Source organism: Staurois parvus, unplaced genomic scaffold (assembly GCF_062004578.1).
Source record: "Staurois parvus isolate SC_StPar_1 unplaced genomic scaffold, SC_StPar_1.0 ptg000422l, whole genome shotgun sequence".
NCBI classification, from domain to species: domain Eukaryota; kingdom Metazoa; phylum Chordata; class Amphibia; order Anura; family Ranidae; genus Staurois; species Staurois parvus.
In genome coordinates this window covers 11,056,701-11,082,012 of record NW_028318218.1, presented here as the reverse complement: position 1 = coordinate 11,082,012, position 25,312 = coordinate 11,056,701, and the positions used below count along the sequence as shown (strand labels likewise).

Below are 25,312 nucleotides of genomic sequence, written 5' to 3'. Positions count from 1 at the left end.
CACATGATCTGAAAGCTCCCGATCGCAAGTAAAGATTGGGAGCTTACCATTAGCCGCTGGCAACTGTGCTGGGAGGATGCTCTCAGCATAGGATTGTGTACATTGTAGTACGCATATATATATGGCCTTTTAGGCCCACCTGCCAAGAGGCCGCATATATGTGTTAGGCCAGCAGGAAGAGGTTATGATGCTTTATTCTGACCCTAAAGTAAGAAAACAATCCTAGGTAGTTCTCTTTGTTTATGAGGGGGCTGGGGAGCTGTGTTTGCCATAATTAAAGTGTTACTAAACCCACAACAGTCTGTATATGCAGTAAAGCATACTTGTTACACTCACTGTGGAACCTAAGGTGGTTAATCCTCTGATTTGTGTAAAAAGGCTGTTTGATCCTGTCTTCTCTGATCCTCCCCTTCTTCCACAGTCCCCAATCCATCTGCTGATACAACAGAGCCTTGGGGGCAAGCTGCACATGCTCAGTTTGGTGTGTATTGCTAGAGAGGTTTTTTTATTTCTTGGGAGAGTGCATGTGAAAATTCCTCCTTCAAAAACTTTAACCAGTGCTCTGCTGCACACTGATAGAAGTCACAAAACTGCTCTAACTGCTGATGGGAAAGGGTATTTAGCAGTTTAGATTTATTAAAATAATTTAATTTCCATGTTCTGTGTACTGTGGGAGACCAGATATAGTGAATGCAGGGTCCTGGGTTTAGTAACACTTTAACCCTCTTTGTACTATGCATGAAGATCTTCAGTATCAAAAGTAACTAGATTTGAACACTGTCCTAACAAAGGGTTAAAGGTGTAGAGGCTGGGCTTCTTGCAATGTATGTTCATGAGGACAGACCTGGGACAGGCTCGCTCTAACATTGGTCAAAAAATCTTGCAGTCAACCATGACACCTTCTACTGAGAAATTAAAAGATAAGAATTATTTGTGAAAACATTTTTTTTAGGCATGCTGTGTGAAGGGGAACACATAACAAACATATAATTTGGCTTTCTCAAAAGCGTAAATATGCTTTAACTACCTATAAGAAACTGTAGGGTATACATACTCGCTGTTCCTGGCAAGACACAAACGTCTGGAATCCCGGAGCCACACCAAATCCAAGCTGGTCTATGAAGGGAGGCTCATCCTGACTATGAATCTGGACTTTGATTCCAGCCTCAAAGGATGTCTCATCTGCAATATGGAGACCAAACAATAACACAACTGTCTATACACAAATACCAGGTTAGTGAAAGCAGGTGAATCTACCTACCAGTCTCTCCCCAAACCGGTAAATATTCATCTTGCTGTATATCCAGCATCAGCTCCAATCCGTTTCCTGTGCCGCCTTTAGTGGTAATTAAGGGTGTACGGCCATTCTGGCCTGAGTTAAAAGTGTAGCACTTGCCGTATCTCGTAAAAACCTGTCAGAAAGGACAGAAAGAAATAAGTTATAATCCAGGGTTCATTTCAAGGCCATATGAAATACAGAGTTTATTGTCCTCTGAACAATAATGGAATTCATCTCTGGTGTTTACCTCGCCTATCTACCAGATTTCATGTGAAATGAGAGCTGCAAGTCCATGTATACCTACTTAGACACTGACTCGCAGGTTATGTTTGGAGTTGTAGTCCCCAAGTAGTTGACAAGATACCTGCTATTCAGGATCATTAAAAAATACATTCAGTATGTCTTCCAGCACCATGGAAATCAATGTCTCCTAGAACCTGCATGTGGTTTTCCAGAATCTCTGAAATCAAGATAGAGGAGCTTACAACCACTTTTTATAAAGGAGAAGTATAGTACCAAAACATCTGGCTCCCTTGGATTCAGAAAGCTTTGGGTGCTGCTCAAGGTTCTCATCTGTAGCTCTGGTGCTCAAATAGAGGGGTGCTGGCATGAGGAGAGCCTGTCCCATCTCAATTCACACAAAGAAGGGAAATTTCCAATTGCCACACACCAACATGACCCAAATGTAATGTAAATGAAGCCATCTTCAGCCTGACTATCTCCAGGCCACACACCAACACGTTTCAGCCTGCCTCTAGGCTAAGCCATGGAAGTGGGGACTCAATATGGTAGAGGGAATTTATGCATCGTGAGCCGCTGTTACAACAGAAGGAAAGATAGTCATCAGCTGAGTCCTAATGTGGGAGACAAAAAGTACACAGTCTGGATGGAGCCAGGCTGAAGCCATGTTCATTTAGATTACGTTCGAGTCTTGATGATGTGCGGCAATTGGAAATTCATCTTCTTTGACCTGCTCCCCCCCCTCACATGGTTTGAATTCTCAGGTTTTTCCTCCTATCAAACAATAAGAACCTCAAGAGTCATGCCTCTCCCATCTTGAAGACCTTGGGCATTCCCCTTGCATAAAATCTGGGTGGCATTTTGTTACCTTCGGGGTTGCTCCTTAACCAGCCCCTGCCCCTGACCTAGATAGGGGTCCCTCCCAGGGTACACTAGTGGTTCTCACCTCCCCCTTCTCACCCCACTTCTCCTGGTTCTTTCCCCCTTATTTTCTCTCTGTTTCCTCAAAATATTTTTATATTCTGTTGATTGCAAAAGAGTTGGCCCGCAGATCATAACTTCTGTTAATGCATATGTCTATAGATCATGTGTTAAATTGGGCCCCTATAACTTGTGTTTGATGACTTAACTGGAGATGATCTTTATTATACTGTAGATCCCCTCTCTGCCAATCCCTCCACTGGCTTCCCGTTGCCCAACGGATAAAATTCAAAACATTAACATATAAAGCCATTTATAACTCTGCCCCAAATTACATCACTGATCTTGTCTCCAAATATCACCCAAACCATACTCTCCGCTCCTCGCATGACCTCCTGCTCTCTAGCTCCCTTGTCTCCTCCTTCTATGCTCGTATCCAGCACTTCTCCAGAGCTTCCCCCATCCTCTGGAATTCTCTACCCCAATTTATCAGACTATCGCCTACTCTGCTCACTTTTAGGCGATCTCTGAAAACCTATCTCTTCAGGGAAGCCTATCCTGCCATCAGCTAACAATGGAATCTTCTACTCTTCCTACCAGTCCATCCTCCACAGTTACTACCTTTTGTACCACTAGCCCCTCCCTCCTAGATTGTAAACTCCGAGGAGCAGGGCCCTCCTATCCTTCTTGTATTGAACTGTATTGTTGCTGTATTGTCTCCCATTATATTGTAAAGCGCTGAGCAAACTGTTGGCACTATACAAATCCTGTATAATAATAATAATAATAATAATCTTTATTGAACATGCCCATGTGACACCTATATCATTTTTCATGTACTGATGACGTTGTTGTTTACTTGTACATTATGTTGACATGGAAAAACTGAAAAATATAAAGAATTTAAAAAAAACTAATTCAGTTGAATTTTTCTTTGAATTTATGACCCTTTTATGGCACATCTTCCCCAGTCTTCTCGACATTCAAAAAAGAGATTAATCACTTTTTTTCATGAGACAATGAAAATGTAGACGTCTTCTCCAAAGCAATGAGAGGGGATGAGCAATAGAAGGCTACAAATTCATAAATGTCATATAATGCTGAATAATGGCTTATCATCCCAGCATTCACATCCGGCAAGCCAAGTGGACAGGCAATTAAATTTTATGCCGGGGCCTTAGAGAGGGCTTAGATCTCTTCATGGAATGTTCAAAGATAATCAGCTTGTCCTGTAGACTCCGGACTTTTTTTTTTAACCTCGGAGGCAAAGCAAGATAAAGTGGCTAGACCAGGTTTACAATCACAGTCAAGCCACTTTGTCAGGCCCAAAATAATAAAGCACACTTCTTTATTGCGCTTAGTTAATCCATTGCATTCATTAGTGGTGCGTGTTGTGACCGGAGAGGTCATTAAAGGGTTTTAAACAAAATTAGATATATTCTTGCAAGTCAAGTGTATAAATAGCTGTTAGCAAGATGGAAGGATTCCAGCCTGTAGGTTAGTGTCTTGCTTCGATTCCCAGTACTTGTATCATGGAAAAGATTGCAATGTTTTATAACGCTGCACTTACGGCTCCAATATACAACTTTCAGAGACCGCCATTTAAGAGGACATTAAAGTCATAAAAAAAACAATTATTTTGAAATTGCTAAGTAGTAAAGCTGAATTTCTTCCATATGCTGCGTGATGATTGGAGTACAGAGAAAATACTGTAGTTTTCACTGTTACTAACTAGATGGTGGTGTTACCACTACAGCCCCTGGGTTGTTTTGCCCTAATATATAAATACTGTATAATAATAATATAGAGTGATATGAAGAGCAATGTACATAATTAGAAAATCTCCATTAACATAACACATTGGCGTTCTAAGATGTGCCAGCAGAACATTATTACATGCAATAATATTTTATATTCCATATGTAAAGAGCAAAGAAAACTTATCACTAAGTTAAAATAATTAAACTTATCTGTGCCAAAATAAATAAAACTCGTAGATGGAGGCACTGGATTGCAGCTGGAAGTCCAAAAACCAACGCAAGCATTTAAAACGTGCCAATGCAATAAATTGAAATAGTCAGTTGTGACTGCTTCCAGGCAAATGCACAGTTTTTCCCAACATGATTCCTTCCAGGCAGATGCATATCCTAATGTTATGCCTTCCAGGCAGAAGACTGTCTTAGCTCAGTGCCTAGCAGGTGGATATACACTGATTTATACACAGCCATAACATTATGACCACTGACAGGTAGAGTGAATAACATTGATTATCTTGTGACAATGGCATCTGAAAGTGGGTGGGATTTACACTGCTCAAAAAAATTAAAGGAACACTTTTTAATTACAGTACAGCATCAAGTCGGTTAAACTTCTGGGATATTGATCTGGTCAGTTAAGTAGCAGAGGAGGTTGTTAATCAGTTTCAGCTGCTTTTGCATTAATGAAATTAACAACATCTGCAGTAGATGGGCAATAATGAGACAACCCCCAAAACAGGAATGGTTTTACAGGTGGAGGCCACTGACATTTTTTCACTGCCCGGCACCATAGAGCTCGATTGGCATTTGCCATTGAACACCAGAATTGGCAGGTCCACCACTGGTGCCCTGTGCTGTTCACAGATGAGCGCAGGTTCACCCTGAGCACATGTGACAGAGGTGAAAGTGTCAAGAGAAGCCGTGGAGAACATTATGCTGCCTGTAACATCATTTAGCATGATCGTTTTGGTGGTCGGTCAGTGATGGTCTGCGGAGGCATATCCATGGAGAGACGCACAGACCTCTACAGGCTAGACTATGGCACCCTGACTGCCATTAGGTATCAGGATGAAATCCTTGGACCCATTGTCAGGCCCTACACTGGTGCAGTGGGTCCTGGGTTCCTCCTGGTGAATGACAATGCCCGGACTCATGTGGCGAGAGTATGCAGGTAGTTCCTGGAGGATGAAGGTATTGAAACCATTGAATGGCCCCCACACTTGCCTGACCTAAATCCAATAGAACACCTCTGAGATATCATGTTTTGGTCCATCCAACACCACCAGGTTGCACCTCAGAGTGTCCAGGAGCTCAGTGATGCTCTGGTCCAGATCTGGGAGGAAATACCCCAGAACACCATCCGTCATCTCATTAGGAGCATTCCCCGAAGTTGTCAGGCATGCATACAAGCACGTGGGGGCCATACAAACTACTGAGTACCATTTTGAGTTGCTGCAATAAAATTTCAGCAAAATGGACTAGCCTGCTGCATAATTTTTTCACTTTGATTTTCGGGGTGTCTTTGAATTCAGTCCTCTGTAGATTGGTCATTTTCATTTCCATCAAACGATGGCGCACCCTTACGTTCCTATCAGTATAGATATCAAGCATGAGATTTATCCCCATTGAGATCTGATGTATTTTTAAAGTGTGCCTTTACTTTTTTGAGCAGTATATATGAGAGCTGTTGTCTTGGTTAAATAAAGACAACAGTATAAAAAACACTAACATGTACATTAATCTCAAGGTTTTAGAGGAACACTGCAGGCAGTGAGTAGTATTCCAGTAGAGAAGTGTGGCAGTGTGACAGTGTCAGTGGGTACAGGAGAGGAGAGTGGAGGGTATGACAGTGATCAGTATAACAGGAGAGGAGTGTGGAGAGTATCACAGTGATCAGTTTAACAGGAGAGGAGTGTGGAGGGTATGGCGGTGATCAGTATGTACAGAGGGGGAGTAAGGAGGGTATGACAGTGATCAGTATAACAGGAGAGGAGTGTGAAGAGTATCACAGTGATCAGTTTAACAGGAGAGGAGTGTGGAGGGTATGACAGTGATCGGTATAACAGGAGAAGAGTATGACAGTGGGAAGAAGGTACAGGAGTGGAGTGTGAAGGGTATGACAGTGATCAGTATAACAGGAGAGGAGTGTGGAGAGTATTACAGTAATCAGTGTGTACATGAGAGGAGTGTGGAGGGCATAACAGTGATCAGTATAACAGGAGAGGAGTGTTGAGGGTATGGCAGTAGGCAGAAGCTACAGGAGAGGAGTGTGAAGGGTATGACAGTGATCAGTATGTACAGGAGAGGAGTGTGGAGGGTATAACAGTGATCAGTATGTACAGGAGAGGAGTGTGGAGGGTATGACAGTTATCAGTATGTACAGGAGAGGGGTGTGAAGGATATCACAGTGATCAGTATGTACTGGAGAGAAGTGTGGCGGTATGACAGTGGGCAGTAAGTACAGGAGAGGAGTGTGGAGGGTATGACAGTGGACAGTATGCACAGGAGAGGAGTGTGGAGGGTATGACAGTGATCAGTATGTACAGGAGAGGAGTGTGGAGGGTATGACAGTGATCAGTATGTACAGGAAAAGAGTGTGGAGGATATGACAGTAGGCAGTATGTACAGGAGAGGAGTGTGGAGGGTATGACAGTGGACAGTATGTACAGGAGAGGAGTGTGGAGGGTATGACAGTGGGCAGTAAGTGCAGGAGAGGAGTGTGGAGGGTATGGCAGTGGGCGGTATGTACGGGAGAGGAGTGTGGAGGGTATGACAGTGGGTAGTATGTGCAGGAGAGGAGTGTGAAGGGTATGACAGTGGGCAGTATGTACAGGAGAGGAGTGTGGAGGGTATGACAGTGGGCAGTATGTACAGGAGAGGAGTGTGGAGGGTATGACAGTGGGCAGTATGTACAGGAGAGAAATGTGGAGGGTATGACAGTGGGCAGTATGTACAGGAGAGGAGTGTGAAGGGTATGACAGTGGGCAGTATGTACAGGAGAGGAGTGTGGAGGGTATGACAGTGGGCAGTATGTACAGGAGAGGAGTGTGGAGGGTATGACAGTGGGCAGTATGTACAGGAGAGGAGTGTGGAGGGTATGACAGTGGGCAGTATGTATGGGAGAGAAGTATGCAGCATATGACAGCAAGCCATATGTGTGGGGAAGCAGTGTGCTGGGCAATTAATGCAGGAACATGGAGGACTGTATAGTTTGTATGGACAGAAGAGGAATGAGTAGTGTATGACAGTGAGCACTATGTGTAAGAGAGTAGTATGGAGGGCATGGTGGTATGTGCAGGCAAGGAAGGCGGAGAGTATGCTGGTGGGTATTTAGTGCAGGAGTGGAGGGAATGATGGCCGGCTGGGCAGGAGATAAGTGTGGAATGTATGACAGTGTTTCATGTGCAGGAGAGCAGAACAGAAAACTAATGCAGCCATCACATGACTGATTATTGATGGCACACCATGCAGTAGTTTGGTGTGGCATGTTGTTGGAAAAGATTCAGTGGCTTTTTTCTGTGTTGCTCACGCATAGGGCCTCCCATTGACGCATGAAAAGCGCGCTTGCACTTGGTTGCACCTGTATGTGTGAGCCAAGCCTAACTGTGAGCAGCTGCAAAATAAGAATCCTCAATAAGAACACATTGTTTTCTGAACAATCAACGTACATACAGTTGTGCTCCCATGCAAACAGCTTTTACTTGTTAGTTTATGTGCTCAGTTTACAATCTTCATTCTTCATCGTTTGGATAACACAGGATTAAATGGCATGGCCATAAATGAACTTCACAATATCTGGACATACAGAGTACCTGGGATGCCTATATAGCCTCAATGGGGCTAATTTACTAAAGGCAATTAGATTGTGTACTCTGCAAGTGCAGTTGCTCCAGAGCTTAGTAAACAAGCAGAAGTTCTGTTGACTTCCATCATCCAATCATGTGCAAGCAAAATTGCTGTTATTTTTTATTTTCCTTGCATGTGATTGGTTATTCTTGGCAAAGTGAAGCTTCACCTCATTTACTAACCTCTAGAGCAGTGTTTCTCAACTCCAGTCCTCATGGACCCCCAACAGGTCATGTTTTCAGGATTTCCCTCAGATGAAACAGCTGTGGTAATTACTAAGGCAGTGAAACTGATCAAATCACCTGTGCAAAATAATGGAAATCCTGAAAACATGACCTGTTGGGGGTCCATGAGGACTGGAGTTGAGAAACACTGCTCTAGAGCAGTGGTCTTCAAACTGAGGCCTGGGGGCCAGATACAGCCCTTTGCTTGCCTTTAAATGGCCCTTGAGGCATTATTCCTGCCACTGACGCCAACAATGAGACATAATTCCTGCCACTGACACCAACAATGGGGCACTTTTTCTTCCACTGACACCAACGATGGGGTATAATTCCTTCCAATGACACCTACAATGAGGCATAATTCCTTCCACTGACACCAACGATGGGGAATGATTCCTACCACTGACACCAACAGTAGGGCACTATTTCTTCCACTGACACCAGCAATGGGGTATAATTCCTTCCAATGATACCAAAATGAAGCATAATTCCTTGCACCGACACCAACAATGGGGTATAATTCCTTCCACTGACACCAATGATGGGGTATGATTTCTTCCACTGACACCAACAATGGGGCATAATTCCTTCCAATTACACCAACAATGAGGCATAATTCCTTCCACTGACACCAACGACGGAGTATAATTCCTTCCACTGACACCAATGATGGGGGTATGATTTCTTCCACTGACACCAACGATGGGGCATAATTCCTTCCAATGAGACCAACATTGAGGCATAATTCCTTCCACTGACACCAACGATGGAGTATGATTCCTTCCACTGACACCAACAATGGGGCATTAGTTCTTCCACTGATACCAACGATGGGGTATGATTCCTTCCAATGACACAAACAACGAGGCATAATTCCTTCCACTGACACCAGCGATGGGGTATGATTTCTTCCACTGACACCAACGATGGGGAAGACTTTCTCTCACTGACACCAACTATTTCTTCCCCTGGGAACAGTCCGCCCCCCCTAAAGTCTGAAGGAGAATAAACTGGCTCTTTGTTTGATAAAGTTTGGAGACCCCTGCTCTAGAGCAACTGCACTTGCAGAGTGCACAGCCTAATTGCCTTTAGTAAACCAACCCAATGTAAAATAATTTGTGTCTGCGGGGGAGGAAGAGGGGGGCTGCACACACTCACCTTCTTCTCCGACCCTCCCTGTCACCCTTCTCATGTCCTGAAAGAAAATCCTCCTGTGTTCTGACCTGACAGACTGCCAGCTTTTAGAACATCAGCTCAGCTCACCACCCTGCAATCAGCAGCGGCCAGCAGTAACTCTGCTCTGGGCTCCTTTTGCATTGGTGATTAGAAAGGGGGGGGGTCAAAGTGAAGGAAGGCACAGCGTGAGCATGTAGGAGACAGCTTGGGGAGACAGAAAGGAGATTCAGAGCTTCAAATACATTCACCATCGGCGGTGTTTATATTTAGAAACAATGACAGAGCAGTTGCCATCAAGCACAACTCAGTTTCCAGGACAAAGCCCGGGACAGACTCTAGCGGGACACCTTACTAAAAATCGTGACTGTCCCTGGTAATCCATGACAGTTGGCAACTCTGCATGCTGAACATAAGCAGTAACCACTGCCGAGTCCTGACTTCATTTATATATACTGGTTAGAGGCATGGGGACTCCATATACTGTATGCATACATTTCACATAAAGGACTTTTGTATTCCTGCAGTGGCAATACGATATGCAATGTGGATGGTTTAGATAAAAATAGTGCTTAGCTGATTTTTTTTCTTTAAAATGTGCTGGGCTCGCTGTTTTTATAAACACTGGTATGGGCCTCTTGTTTCAGATGCTGTCACAATAGAAACAACTGATAACAGCAATAAAAAAGTAAATGAATATTTCTTTAAAGTGAATGTCCATGAATTCCTCAAATTGACTTTACTCCTATAGAGCATGACCCACTATTTATATTTTATGTTTTCTTCTGTCTTCCTTTTTGTGAAAAACAAATTTAGGCTCCATGCTCCTAGAAGCTGTTATTACCATTTTATTCTGCTCCTAGTGTTACCCTACTTTAGGCTCCATGCTCCTAGAAGCTGTTATTACCATTTTATTCTGGTCCTAGTGTTACCCTACTTTAGGCTCCATGCTCCTAGAAGCCGTTATTACCGTTTTATTCTGGTCCTAGTGTTACCCTGCTTTAGGCTCCATGCTCCTAGCAGATGTTATTACCGTTTTATTCTGCTCCTAGCGTTACCCTACTTTAGGCTCCATGCTCCTAGAAGCCGTTATTACCATTTTATTCTGCTCCTAGCGTTACCCTACTTTAGGCTCCATGCTCCTAGAAGCCGTTATTACCATTTTATTCTGCTCCTAGCGTTACCCTACTTTAGGCTCCATGCTCCTAGCAGCTGTCATTACCATTTTATTCTGCTCCTAGCGTTACCCTACTTTAGGCTCCATGCTCCTAGAAGCTGTCATTACCATTTTATTCTGCTCCTAGCGTTACCCTACTTTAGGCTCCATGCTCCTAGAAGCTGTCATTACCATTTTATTCTGCTCCTAGCGTTACCCTACTTTAGGCTCCATGCTCCTAGAAGCTGTCATTACCATTTTATTCTGCTCCTAGCATTACCCTACTTTAGGCTCCATGCTCCTAGCAGCTGTCATTACCATTTTATTCTGCTCCTAGCGTTACCCTACTTTAGGCTCCATGCTCCTAGCAGCTGTCATTACCATTTTATTCTGCTCCTAGCGTTACCCTACTTTAGGCTCCATGCTCCTAGCAGCTGTCATTACCATTTTATTCTGCTCCTAGCGTTACCCTACTTTAGGCTCCATGCTCCTAGCAGCTGTCATTACCATTTTATTCTGCTCCTAGCGTTACCCTACTTTAGGCTCCATGCTCCTAGCAGCTGTCATTACCATTTTATTCTGCTCCTAGCGTTACCCTACTTTAGGCTCCATGCTCCTAGCAGCTGTCATTACCATTTTATTCTACTCCTAGCGTTACCCTACTTTAGGCTCCATGCTCCTAGAAGCCGTTATTACCATTTATTCTACTCCTAGTATTACCCTCCCTTAGGCTCCATGCTCCTAGAAGCCGTTATTACCATTTTATTCTACTCCTAGTGTTACCCTTCTTTAGGCTATTAGCGTTTTGTAGAGTTTTATGGACTGTTTTTCCAGCAGAAAAACTATTCCTAACGCTCCTAACAGCTTTTTTCTAGCATTTTCCCCCTACATGTACTGTACAAATGCTGATGCTTCTAAAAGCTTCTAAACATTACTAAAAAACAATATTACCAGCTTTTTTGTCCAGTGTTTTTGAGTTTAAAAAAGCAAAATTTAGTTTGCTCTAAATAGTTTGTAAAGAATCTGTTAATGATAACAAGAAAAGCAGTAAAATAGACTCCCCGCAGACAGAAACAATAGATCCCACCAGCAACAATAGACCCCACCCCAGCAACAATAGATCCCCCACACAACAACAGACTCCACCTGCAACAATAGACCCCACCCAAGCAACAATAGGTCCCCCCAACAACAGACAACACTCCAGCAACAATAGATCCACTTCAGCAACAATAGACCCCACACCAGCAACAATAGATCCCCCACACAACAACAATGGACTACCCACAACAAAACATCACTCTCAGCAACAAAAGATCTACCCCAACATCATTAGGCCCCCCAACAGCAATAACAGATCTCCCAGCAGCCAGCAACTTATTTCTCAACAGTAGATTCCTACTAGAAATATAAGACCCCCAGCAAAAAATAGATCCCCCACCAGCAAAAATAGACCCTAAGGCCTCTTTCACATGGACTTTCTAACCAGGTCCAACTGCCCATTTTTCAGGTGGACCTGATCAGAACATCCATTCTCCTCTATGGATGTTGGCGGGTATAAACATATCCGTTTATACCCGCCAACATCCAATCTGATCCGGCAAAAAGTGACGGATGGGATCCAATTTCCTTTCTGTCCGTCAGATCGGGTTGGATGGAAGTGAACAGGCAGTCCGTTTTCATCCGACCACCCATTGAGGAGAGTGAGTTGCTCTGTGTTCACTCTGCAGCCATGAAGAGATCCCCTGCTGAGCAAGCAGATCTGCTAAACGGGTCCACGCCATGTGAAAAGACCCTTACACAAAAAACAGATCCACACCAGCATCAATAGATCCTCTAGCACACCCCACACCCCTTGCCATTACATACATTCAGTGCTAGAGGTGCCAGAACTGAGTTCCCCTGAGTTCCCATTGAAAAAATGTCCTAGATAGGTGGGGTTCTCGAGTTCAGCAGGCAGGACTGACAATGCTGGTTGGGATTTTGGTATTGAAGAAGCTTTGTGGTTTCAGCCAAAGGAAAAGTTGAAGCAATCTGGATTTCCGGAAGATTAAAAATCTTTTTTTATCTGAATTTGCAGTGTTTTTAAAGGGATAAAACAATGGGAAATGTGCAGAGATTTGCTAATAATGTTCTTTTTTTTGGTCCTGACACCTAGGGCTGATTTACACCAGCGACCACATTCTGTATGTGGGGCTGGGGGGCTTTGCAGGTCAGGCCCCTGTCACCTCCCCCTGGTTCTGGAAGTTTCCACAAACTTTTAGAAGCTAGTGGGTGGAGGTACAGAGGCAGGGATCTGAACATCCACTAGAGTTCGACCAATCCCCAGGCAGGAGGCTTGGGTGGTAATAAATGCCCATAAATATTGAAGAGCCTGGCCAGTAGGGTTAGTTACTGGTTGGAGTATAGATTGCTGAGGAAGGGAGGAAAGGAGCAGTTTGACCAGAGGGATCTCCACTACCCTTCAGTCTCATCCAGGAGGCACCCCGTATTGCAAGGGAGGACTTGTACAGCAGGAGGCCTGAACAGCAGTCTTTGCTGAGAAGCAGGATTTCAAGGGACAGTGTGAGCACCTCTACTTACCACCCCCAGAGCCAACAATGGGAGAAGGCAGCCATATGAAATGTTTAACCTAAAAAAAGGACAGTGCCGCAACTTACCCTAACCCCTCCCTTACTCTGGGATTCAATTATAGAGGCCAGGTATGCTAGCATTTCCTACTAAGGGGACATAGAGCTCCTGCATACAGTTGGGATGTTGCTATATTTCCTACTAAGGGGACATAGAGCTCCTGCATACAGTTGGGATGTTGCTATATTTCCTACTAAGGGGACATAGAGCTCTTGCATACAGTTGGGATGTTGCTATATTTCCTACTAAGGGGACATAGAGCTCATGCATACAGTTGGGACGTTGCTATATTTCCTACTAAGGGGACATAGAGCTCCTGCATACAGTTGGGACATTGCTATATTTCTACTAAGGGGACATAGAGCTCCTGCATACAGTTGGGACATTGCTATATTTCTACTAAGGGGACATAGAGCTCCTGTATACAGTTGGGACATTGCTATTTTCCACTAAGGGGACATAGAGCTCCTGCATACATTTGGGATGGTGCTATATTTCTACTAAAGGGACATACAGTAGAGCTCCTGCATACCGTTGGGACGTTGCTATATTTCCTACTAAGGGGACATAGAGCTCCTGCATACTGTTGGGACGTTGCTATATTTCCTACTAAGCGGACATAGAGCTCCTGCATACTGTTGGGACGGTGCTATATTTCTATAAAGGGGACATAGAGCTCATGCATACTGTTAAGATGTTGCTATATTTCTACTAAGAGGACATAGAGCTCCTAAAAGCAGATAGGATATTTGCTACTGATCCATTAAGGACTGACATTATTCCGGAGGGAGAACAGTTTAGGATCCGTTTTTGCTGTAAGTTATACATAGAGAAGTTGTCCTCCAAGTCGTTGTTGAACTCCCATAACTCCTTATCCTCATCCAAGTTTATATTCCCCCAATAAAACATAAAAAACAAGACCAAGGACTGGTTATTGACTGCAGAGGCAAGCTGAAAAAGCATGTTGCCTGGCTGTGCAGACAAAAGAGGACCCAAAATCCAGTGGCTCCTAAATGGGAAGCACTACATATATATAACTATACAGGGGGTTATAGTAAGTAGAGACTGATGAGTCCTTCATGGGATCAGATAAGGACTTCTTCTCTACTGGTCCACACTTAAATTAACTTTTTTTTTTACTGGGATAGAAATAAAAGCAGTAGTGCCAGAAAGTAACTGCAAAGTGACCCAAGTGGAAATGTCTCCTGATGTGAATATAATAGAGAGATGATCAGAACAGTCCCTTATAAAAGAATTGCAGGAACACAAATATTGGCAATTTCTGAACACCCCGGTGCTAGACATTTCCTCTCATTGCTGCCCAATGCCATTAGTCACAGTCAAAATACACTGGGGGATCCTGGGTCATTCAGTACCATAGCATCATCATCATTTATCACAGACATAAGCGGTGTATTTGTTTATTGCCAATGTTCAATACTACCTGTCAGTAATGCTTCTAGCGTTTCACTAAGTGTGCTATTAGTGTGCCATAATTACAGTTAGCAGACAAAGGATTGTTGCCACACTACTGCACAGACCAGCACCCATTAAGCAGGATCTGTCAGTGACTGAGGGTCAGAGTTAGGTAGCATAATTGGGAGGTATAGGGGCTAAGGTAAAATGCTTTAAAATACAGAATGTCCTGTTTGCGGTACAACAACATTATAACTTGGCATCGTTGGCACTTCGTTCTGACCGCTGACAGCATCCATCTAGATGCCTGGACCGCTAGCTGGCTCAGTCTCTCAGTGTGTTCCATTGAACGCTGGAGGGGCAAAGCACACAGCCAGTAACTGGCATTAATTGGCTCTCTGCTCAGTGAAGACCGAGAACTGAGCAATCAGTGGTCTTTGCTCGCTCAGTTCTCAGTCTTAGAAGCTGCAGAGGACAGATGCAGCATTGGACCAATGCTGCATCCACCTAGGTGGGTATAGATGTTTTTTTTTGTTCCCAAACTTCTCTTTCAATCACTTGCCCTCCAGAGGATTTACCCTATTTCCTGATCAGCCCATTTTTTGCGTTACGGCGCTGTTACCATAACTGACAATTGCGCGGTCATGCAATGCTGCACTCAAATGAAATGTATGTCCTTTTTTCCCCACAAACAGAGCTTTCTTCCAGTGGTATACGATCGCCTGCACATTTTTTATTTTTTGCGCTATTAAAAAAAAAGACCGACAATTTTGAGAAAAAAACAATATTTTTGACTTTTTGCTATTAAACATGTCCAGCAAAAAAAAAAAAAAATAAATAAAATTTCGTCATAAATTTAGGCCAAAATGTATTCTGCTCCATGTCTTTGCAACAATAAAATCCAAATATGTGTAAATTAATTAGTTTACGCAAACGTTATAGTGTTTACAAATGGCAGTATATATACTGGGATTTTTCAATTTTTTAAAATTTTTACTAGTAATGGCAGCGATCAGCGACTTATAGCGGGACTGCAGTGGGCATTCTGACGCTTGGGGGAACTGACTTGGTGTCACTGACATGCCCAGTGACACCGATACAGTGATCAGTGCTAATAAAAAGCACTGACACTGTACTAATGGCACTGGGCAGGAAGGATTAACATGTGGGGCGATCAAAAGGTTAACTGTGTGCTGTTTCACTATGTTGGCTGTGTGTGTGTTTCACTGTAAGCACACTGCTTTGTATGGCTGTGCTATGCACAGCCATGCAAAGCAGTGTGCAGGAGCTGACAGGGGAGAGAACTGTATTGTTTACAAATAGTTCTCCCCCTGTCAGAGATGCTCGACAATCACTGGACGCCGGCAAAAAAAAAGTTTTTGTACTAGTGCTTGGCCAACTTTACAGACACTCAATATCCTGCTTATTGCACCTCATGAGCCCAAGGGCCATAAACCACACAATGGGTGAGCTATCAACCAATAATTTATTTCTGCCCCCATTTCCTGAAAGTGGTCATTTTGGTGGGAATGGTCAGAATGCTGTTGCTGTAATTAAATTAGGCAAACTAACAATCTTTACATCGTTACTTCAATAATTTGACGGTCTGCTTGGCACTCCACTTGAGCACCTCCGTTAGAGAACTGCTTCCGCGCTGCTGGGACACAGGACCAAGGTATTATAGCTGAGACTTGCACCCAAGAACTAGACAACACTAGCTTGGGTGCAACTGGAACTCTTTATTGAACAGAAATACAGGTTTTTATACACTTCAGAAATTCAGAAATAGGGGCAGTCCCTACATGAACAATAAAAACAAACAAACATTACACATTGGGATAAACATCCTACACTGATTAGGCAACAAGGTCAAGTTAACACCAGACTAATCCCATCATGTAAGAACCTCCAGGAGGACCAAACAGTAGATGACTTAATTAACTCAATTAACAATTAACAACTCAACACATAATAAACAGATTAGAGCAACAGCAAGCATGTTGTTTTGAGCTGATTATATTAACTTAGAGCCTCCGAGTCTAGGAGGGGGGCGTTGAAGCAGTTAATGGTGGTTTGGGCACAGAGACCCCAAATCTGTATCCTGGTCCTTCAGTTCTTGGGGGTCTGTGTGTTTTGGAGACACATGGTCTTGAATCCAAAGTAAAAGGTCCCCCCAGGCACACACCTTCCAAAGAATATAGCCCCCTTTAGATACCAGGACCCATGGTCAGTAGGCAAGAGGATAACCTGCAGTCCCCCCCAAAAGCCCTTGTCCCGGTTGGGTCTGTCACACATAAGTTTCTGAAAACCTATCCAGACTTTTAAAACAAGAATAGTTAGGAGATCCTACACCCACTTTATTTGATCCTTATACCAAAACTAAAAATGTTTTTCTCCCATTGCAAAACCAAAACAGTCGTCCTTTCACTGATTTGCAACTTTGCCACATGATGAAATTAACTTTACAAAAACTGATCTGCTACTACAAGCAATGAAAAGCAGAGAGTGACTACATTATTCAGCACAGCAGTAAAGCATGAAGTATGCTGCTTTGAGTCTAGCCAGGAGCATCTGATGAAGGTCATGTTGCCTGCTAAGACCCTTTGGAGATACAGGAAGATTTGACAGTAGGCACAACTGCAGCAATGCCAATGACTGCTCAGCTTTATTATTTAAGAAAACAATGACACTAATATAAAGTGGCGAGGAAGAAAGCCTTGTTGCTATGCTGCTACCAGGAATACTGGGAGACACAAGGAACTGTGGATGGACAAAGAAGGTAATTTCATAAATGTTGAGAAGGAGGAGCAGAAAGATGAAATGTCTACTACATCTTGGGCATGATGCTGAGCCTTTGGCTACCAGATGTGCCTGTGGTTACCATAATAATAATGATGACCATTAGAGATTCTGTATATAGCCCTAAAAAACAGTGCACAGTCTACATGTGTTTATCTGCTGCTTCACTGCAAACAGGAAACAGGAAATTTATTCAGAGAAAAGACATAGAATTTATCATAGCCGCAGCTACAAACTTATAAACACTGCCATCTACTGGTTGAAGAATATATCTCTACTGAATACTGACACTGAAGTAGTTGTTGCACAATGACTACTTGAACACTGTGTTCCAACAATGACAATAATTTCTATTGATGAATCGATTGATTGATTGATTCAAATATGGCCTATCAGTAAAAAGAAACCCAACCAGCCACTCTTGTAGGGCCTAGCTGTAAAAGCATTTTGTTAATTTTGTAAAGCTTCTGCATCCAGCTTGCAGCCATTTTCACCGAACAGACAACATCACGTTTCTCCTTCTCCTGCAAAGTTGCCCTATTGCCTGTGCCACTTCTGCTTGTACCACAGTATCAGCACTGTGAAAATCAGCACATAAATCACAAGGCGGCTGCTACTAGAACTTATTGGGTGTTATTGATTTTTTTAAAGCTGCATTCTATAGGTACTGAATTAAAGTTATAAGTAAGGTCTCAACATTTATGATCCATGGATTTCTGGATGTGCAAATTAGATCATTGGACTTGGTATGCTCAGTTTGCCATCCGGGTAATGCCTTGCATAGTATCTTTAGGTATCTGAAAAGCATCTACAAAACAGTTGTGGAGTCATCACCTCCAAATACTGAAAATAATCTGCTTTTTGTCCAAGAATAAGATTGGCTTCCAAAATTCTTTAGTCCCTTCAAAAAACCATTGGATATATTTCTAAAATGCACACATTATACATGGCTATTCATTTCTATAAGACATCACTTTGTAGACTGGTAATCCAGATCTGGTTTGATTGTCTTTAGGAATCGGGAAATAATTTTTACCCTCCTATAAATGTCTTTTGCCTTCCTCTTTATCAACTGTGGGTTTTGAGTTCTGAGGATGCAAGGTATTTTTTTTTGCTCACATTTTATTTTTGTGTCTTGGTTTAATCAGTGCATGTCTTTTAACACCTAACAGTGTAACTATGTACAGTAATGCCTTTAGAAAATAATACAATGTATAGTTATCTCCTGCCATGACTAGTGCAACTCTCTTCTCATTGGCCTACTTATGCACAGGCTATCCCTCCTTCCAGTCCATCATGAATGCTGATGCTAGACTCTTCCACCTTACTAAGCGATCTGCGGCTCCTGCCGACTCTGCCAGTCCCCCCACTGGTTTCCTCCAGCCCAATGTATAAAATTCAAAACACTATCTACAATATATAAAGCCATCCACAACAATATATTGCCCAAATCGTCATCTCCACTCCTCCCAAGACCTCCTTCTTTCTAGCTCCCTTGTCACCTCCTCCCATGCTTGCCTTCATGACTTCTTCAGAACCTCTCCCATCCTCTGGAACTCTGAAAACTAATTTATGCAGAGAAGTCTACCCTGCCTCCACCCAATAATTGTACATTGACCACCACCATCAGCTCATACCCCACAGCTATTACCTTTTATGCCACCTTAACCTCCCTTTAGGTTGAAAGCTTCACAAGCAGGGCCCCCCTAATTCTTCTGTATTGACCTGTAATCTCTCTCTTTATATTGTAAAGTGCTGCACAAACTGCTGGTGCTATATAAATCCCGTATAATAATAATAATTTTAGTAATAATAATGTTAAATATAAGCTAGTCTAGCTTTATGAAACCTTTTTTAATTATACAAAATCTGCACAGTAGATACTGTATTATGCTCAAAGAGGGAGAGAGCGCACACCAACTATCAAACATTATTGGACCTCAGCAGTTTCATGATGCTCTTTTATTGCCCAATGAGCAAAAAGGTAGCACAGGAAGCTGTAAGAGTGTAATAGGCAATATTGGTGCCATTGTGCTTGCTTTTAAGTGTGGAAGGAGAACAATAATGAAATAGGCTTACAAATACTATATAGATTAGTTCACATACAAGCATTTCAACTTGTTCAACTGTTTGCCTCCTGCTTTAAACTACTTTCATATTATTAAAAAAAAAAAAAAAAAAAATATATATATATATATATATATATATATATATATATATGCATACATATTATACAAACATGTAATAAAACACATTTAAAAGGTAGGAAAATAGTGCAATAAAATGAAATCATAATTAAATCAAACACATAATAATACATCAAGATAGGTCTGCAAATAATGAGTCTGCTTTTAATACAATGATTTCATACTAAAAAGTACAATTTCCCATCACGTAACATTAATCCCCCACAATGTATTGCACATTTGGTACTGTCGTCTAGGAGCACTATTAGTTTAATAACATCCCCTCCACATGGCAGTTTCTATGTTGGAAAAAAATTCTCCATTTATAACATAACAGTTAATTAGATTAGTTCCACCCTGCCTATGTGGTGGGGAAGCGGCGTACTTTGTAGCGCTGTTTTATGAAGGCACAACTTCTGAGAAAACCTGAACTATTCCTCCATAAATATACCAGAGGATAAATAAATGTTTAATGGCAATAAATCCTCAGATGAATACTTTCATCTTACATGTTCTTGCAATGCTGGTCCCTTGGTGTTGAAGTTTTGTTAAGCAGGGGCACAATCCAATGTTGAATAATTATTAACAAAAGTCTGAAAAATGCTACAAATAGCATTAGGAAATCAATACATCCCAAGAAATGTTTGAATGACAGGATGGAATTTGGGTAATTTATCAGGAGATCAAGTTCTTAATTCCCAAAACAGGAACTGCAAAGACTTTTACAGGGATATTGTATTCAGTAAAAGTTGAGGCATATAGAAGTTTATTTGCTGTTCTTGGCTATTCTTCACGTTCCAGTTATTGGTTTTTAAACAAAAGATATAGACTGATTGGTTCTTGTATTAAACTGTCAGACTGATTAGATTAGTTAAAATATTAACTAGGACAATTACTGGACACCAGGACAATTCATATTTTCTTGGTTGCACCTGCTGATTTGAAGTAGTTTATCCAAGCTTTTATCACAGTTACACATCTCAGTTTCCCTTAAACTGGCCATAAAAGGATTGATATTCAGCCGGTCCCTGCTGATCCATCCAAATTTTGATCAAGGTATGGGCACTGTGGTTGTACAAAAGTTGATCTACCAATCGACTTCTGTACAATCACCCTGTCACATTTGCCTGTTCGATCAATGCCTTGGGGAAGTCTCCCCAATGTCAGAATACAGTAGTTCAGCAGGGAGGATTGCCCATCCACCTCAAATGTGTGGATGGGGGAATCAAGTCAGTTTTTTTTAATTTAACCCGAATTTCAATTTAAATCTTAATTGAACCTTTTGCTTAAATTAAATACATTCCAGGAGCAACAAAACAAAATGTGTTCCAAAGTCATAGACCCCTATCATAGGGGGTGGGATCCATTTACATCAGGAGGGGATCTGTCTGCTGATCCCCTGCAGGTCAGAGCAGAGTGGGCAGATCATAGGTCCATGTCCGCTTTATTTACATAGAGAAGACACAGACAGTACCCTGCACTATGGGCGGCCGGTATAAATAGACTCTGCTGTCCGTTTACACCTGACTGCCCTCTGGCCTTACAAGCATGTTGCTTTTGTGGGAACAGTGCCAAACTACTACTAAATCTAGGTTCACATCTCTGCGGACATGTGAATGCATGCAAAATTCACCCACAGGAAACCAGTTACACTTTTGCAGACAAGTGGGGGTTCCATAGAAAAAAGCTACAGTCTGATTAGAAAAGCTTGTGCCCTGCTAACGTATTCTTTGTGTGGGAACAGTGGTCTCCCTGCAGAAGTCAGACACCCCCTTTCTACAGCGAAAATGGAAATCGAAGTGCCACACTACTACTAAACCTAGGTTCATCTTCAGCTTGTTCGGTTATGCTTTGAAAATGAAAACTAGAAGCTAATTGGTTGCCATGCATAGCTGCTCCAGATTCTGGATGTTCCAACTCTAGGAAATTTCAAACCTTAGTATTTCGTAGTGTCAGCCCTGTCCAATATCTTTTGCCAAAATATCTAACCACTCCCAATCTCAGATTTTTGAAACATACGGCTAATCATTCTGCATTGAAGATAAAAACTAAGAGGGTTACTTGAGATTACACAGGGATTGTGGAGAGACAAAGGACAGCACTGAATTGCCGACAAGATCAATCGTTCTTTTCTTTTTTTGCACTTATCAACATGATATATGCTTCCACTGGTGTATTAAAAATAATAAAATGAAATATTCATTGTCAGTGTTTACATACACTTTAAAGAGTAACTTCATCTCTCCCATTACAATTTGTTTACCTTCTTACCTGTACCAGTGGGTACACACTCACCTGTCCAGCAAATCCAGCGCTGTCTACTTTATAAATCTCAGCACTGCAGTTCTCGTGCTGCCATATTTTTATATGACGTCACCAGGAGGCTGACTGTTTATTCCAGGTTCTTTGAGCAGCTGCCTTGGTGCTGCATGACGAAGCACGTGCAGTGCAGCGGAGAGTTCTTGGCACACGTGCAGTACATGCAGATTGTCTTGAAACCTACTGGGATGTCTGACATCTTTATCCCAGGAAACATAAAGTGTTACTGAACCCGCAACAGTAAAATCAGTCTGTATATGCAGTAAAGCATTCTTGTTATACTCACTCTGAAACTTAAGGGGATAATCCTCTGCATTGTGTGAAAAAGCTGTTTGATCCTGACTTCTTCCAGTGCCCCTCTCTTATCTCCTGATAAGACATATCGTCTGGAGACACTCTGCACATGCTCAGTTTGGTGTGTATTGCTAGAGAGTTTTTTTTTTGGGGGAGTGGGCATGTGGTAAGCACAGGGCCAATCAGCTCTGTCCAGGCAGAGGGTAAGGGGATATGCAGCCTCATAGGACAGTCAGAGCAGAATGAAAACTCTTCCTACAAGATTAACCAGTGCTCAGCTGGACACTGATAGAAGTCACAGCACTGCTATATACTGTGGATGAGAAAAGGTATTTAGCAGTTTAGATGTTCTAAAATAATTGCATTTTCATGTTCTATGTACTGTGGGAGACCAGGTATAGTGAATGCAGGGTCCGGGGTTTAGTAACACTTTAAGGTGGGTGGAGACTGTGATGTCATTATCACCTAGGCAAGAAAGTTGGAAGTGTGCAAAAAAGGCACAAAAAATTATTTAGTATCCAGTATTTGTGTTATGGGGGGAAGTGAAAAACAATAGCAACTTATAGGAGAGAGTATGGGTCGACTGTAAGTAAACTGTAATACAAAGTCTGCATATCTAAAACAACTTTTCTAGTAGCACAAAGAAAACACTATAAATCCCCCCAGCCCAATACTGGTTGTGGAATGTAAATTCAGACTTTCACTCTGCACATTCACTTGGTCACTGTTTCTCTGTTTTATGGCTTCCCTTTATTTATATTTCTTAATTTTCTATCCTCACGACATTCAGTACCTCCGCACCATTTCTTCCTTTAGCTGCTCTTTCTGACACAACCCTCAGGAGGTCTTCTCTCCGTGACTCTTCCTAATTCATGCACCCCTTCACCAACCACTTGGGGAGCTGAGTTCAGCTTAAAAACCTCCAATTCTGGAAATTGCCAGCTCATTCACTTGCGACACGGCACCAGTACTTCCTGACAGCATGCACAACTGGGCTTTTGCACACTCCTTTTCAGCTGCCTCAGAATTCCCACTGTCATTCTTCAAGGATATATACTATACTGTATATATATATATATATATATATATATATATATAACCTTTTTAGTTCTTCTTATGAAACAATTCCACTTGTTCTATTTTCACTTTTGGAGAAAACTGCTCCAAAAACAGTGTAGGTCGATAATCTACAGAGAACAAATCAGATTTTAATTTCTGACATCAATACATTTTATGACTTGCTGTTGCTCCTTTTTACACCATGTTATTAAATAAATCATATATATTAAAGTGTGCAAAAAGGCTTACAAAAAAATACGCTAACCTGACAAATCTATATATGCTTGCACTGAACATATGTGGAATTAAATGTTAAACCTGGAACACCTAATAGAACAAAATGTTCAAACCACACTAACATCTACTGTGCAGCTGACTATTATCATCTGCATTCTTCTATTAGCTATTTTAGATATTTTCAATCTCGGATGGGGCTAAATGTTATAATTACTCATCAGAAATTCATCTGTGTAGAACATTTCTTCTCCTAACTATAGGAAATCTGTTTCAACTATCTTAAAGTTTAAGAACCACCTATAGCTTCACATAGATATTTGCACAAATTATCAAAAGACCATTTTCTTACAAGCAAATTTATATTTTAGGTTTATGTGCCCTTAAACAGAAGCATAGGAGGGATTTACTAAAACTGGAGAATGCAAAATCTGCTGCAGCTGTACATAGAAACCAATCAGCTTCCAGGTTTTATAGTCAAAGCTTAATTGAACAAGCTGAAGTTAGAAGCTGATTGGCTACCATGCACACCTGCACCAGATTTTGAGTGCTCTAGTTTTAGTAAATCCCCCCATAGTAACTTTGTTTTTAATTCTATCCTTAAAATGAAGGAACTTTGCATTTTCTTACCGGGATAAAGTCCTCAACGTCACATTCTCTTCCTTGAAATCGGCAGCCCAACATCATATCACTAAGTTGGTGAGAAGAACGGTCAATGATATCATACATATCAAATGGACCTGACCTGTACTCCAGGGATGGGTCAGTAACAAAGCCCTCATTACCATCCTCTGGGCTGCTTACTAAAGGAGCTAGGTAGAGTAATTCCGAACTGGAGAGCTGAGTAATTCGGAAGCGGTTGCAGTTACAGAAAGTAATTGCTGGGAAGATCATATAGTTGGAAACCATCTCATCAATTAATGTGAGATGTGGATATAACCTATAGTAAGCCACACGTTCCCAAACTTGAGACAAGAAGAGACAGAGAGAAAGCAGGAAAGCGCAGACCCAAACAGTGCGCCGGATTCCCCAAGGTTCTTCGGTGACAATGTGATTTAGTCCATGAAGCGAACAGCTGCTGGCAAAGGCAGCAGGATCTAATAATGCACCATCCTCCTCTACTAAGTTTATTTGCTCTGGTTCAACTTCACTGGCTCTCTTTTCTCTAGGCTCTTTGTCTGTGGACACAGAAATTGTGCAAAATATCTGTACAGGCATTCTTCAGCTTTAAATCTATGTGAAATCTTTTTTTGTTTTCCCGGTTTGAGAATAAAAATCCCACCACAGTTAGCACTGTGGAAAACAGATAAAATGATAACCACTCGCTACCCCAGGTTCCCTCCGTTGACATTAGTCTAAAAATAGATCTGCTTTCTTTACTCACACAGCAGACATCTCTTCGATGTATGAAGGTTATTTTTTTAGTTGTCTTGTGGCCTGAAAGCTGATCTTCTTTACTTCGTGCCCCTCTGGATGTTGACTTTCTATTCCATTAGAAACTAACAGACCTTAGATGCCACAGAGAATAGAGGTTCTCTGTTCCTGTGTGGTAAGATGGTAGATATACAACTAACTCTGCGTGATTGTAGTTGAGCATTGTCTCTGCAAAAGGCAGCAAGCTGATCCAAGAGAGCTGTTATTAATAATATATGAAGATCCCAGCAGCCCGAGAGGTACAAAGTAGGATTGAAATTGACAAGGGCAAAAGAGTTTTGTTTGACGAGAACATTTATGTTGAGTATTCCAGTACAAATGCCAATGCATTTCTTGGGTAAAAT

The 25,312-nt window shown here is 42.0% G+C and overlaps 1 protein-coding gene across 3 annotated transcripts in view; it reads right to left on the bottom strand.

Annotated features, from left to right (window-relative positions):
- The window catches only part of ASIC1 (acid sensing ion channel subunit 1), a 306,638-nt gene that overhangs the window by 79,878 nt on the left and 201,448 nt on the right, over nucleotides 1-25,312 (bottom strand). For 2 of the 3 annotated variants that reach the window (XM_089687318.1, XM_089687319.1), the window contains exons 4-5: nucleotides 1,262-1,412; nucleotides 1,055-1,182 (exon numbers count right to left, since the gene is read on the bottom strand). In XM_089687318.1, the coding sequence (XP_089543444.1) occupies nucleotides 1,055-1,182; nucleotides 1,262-1,412 (279 nt within the window). Of the gene's footprint in view, nucleotides 1-1,054; nucleotides 1,183-1,261; nucleotides 1,413-24,164; nucleotides 24,753-25,312 lie in introns of those variants that run through there. The other variant, XM_089687317.1, reaches the window with a different exon arrangement.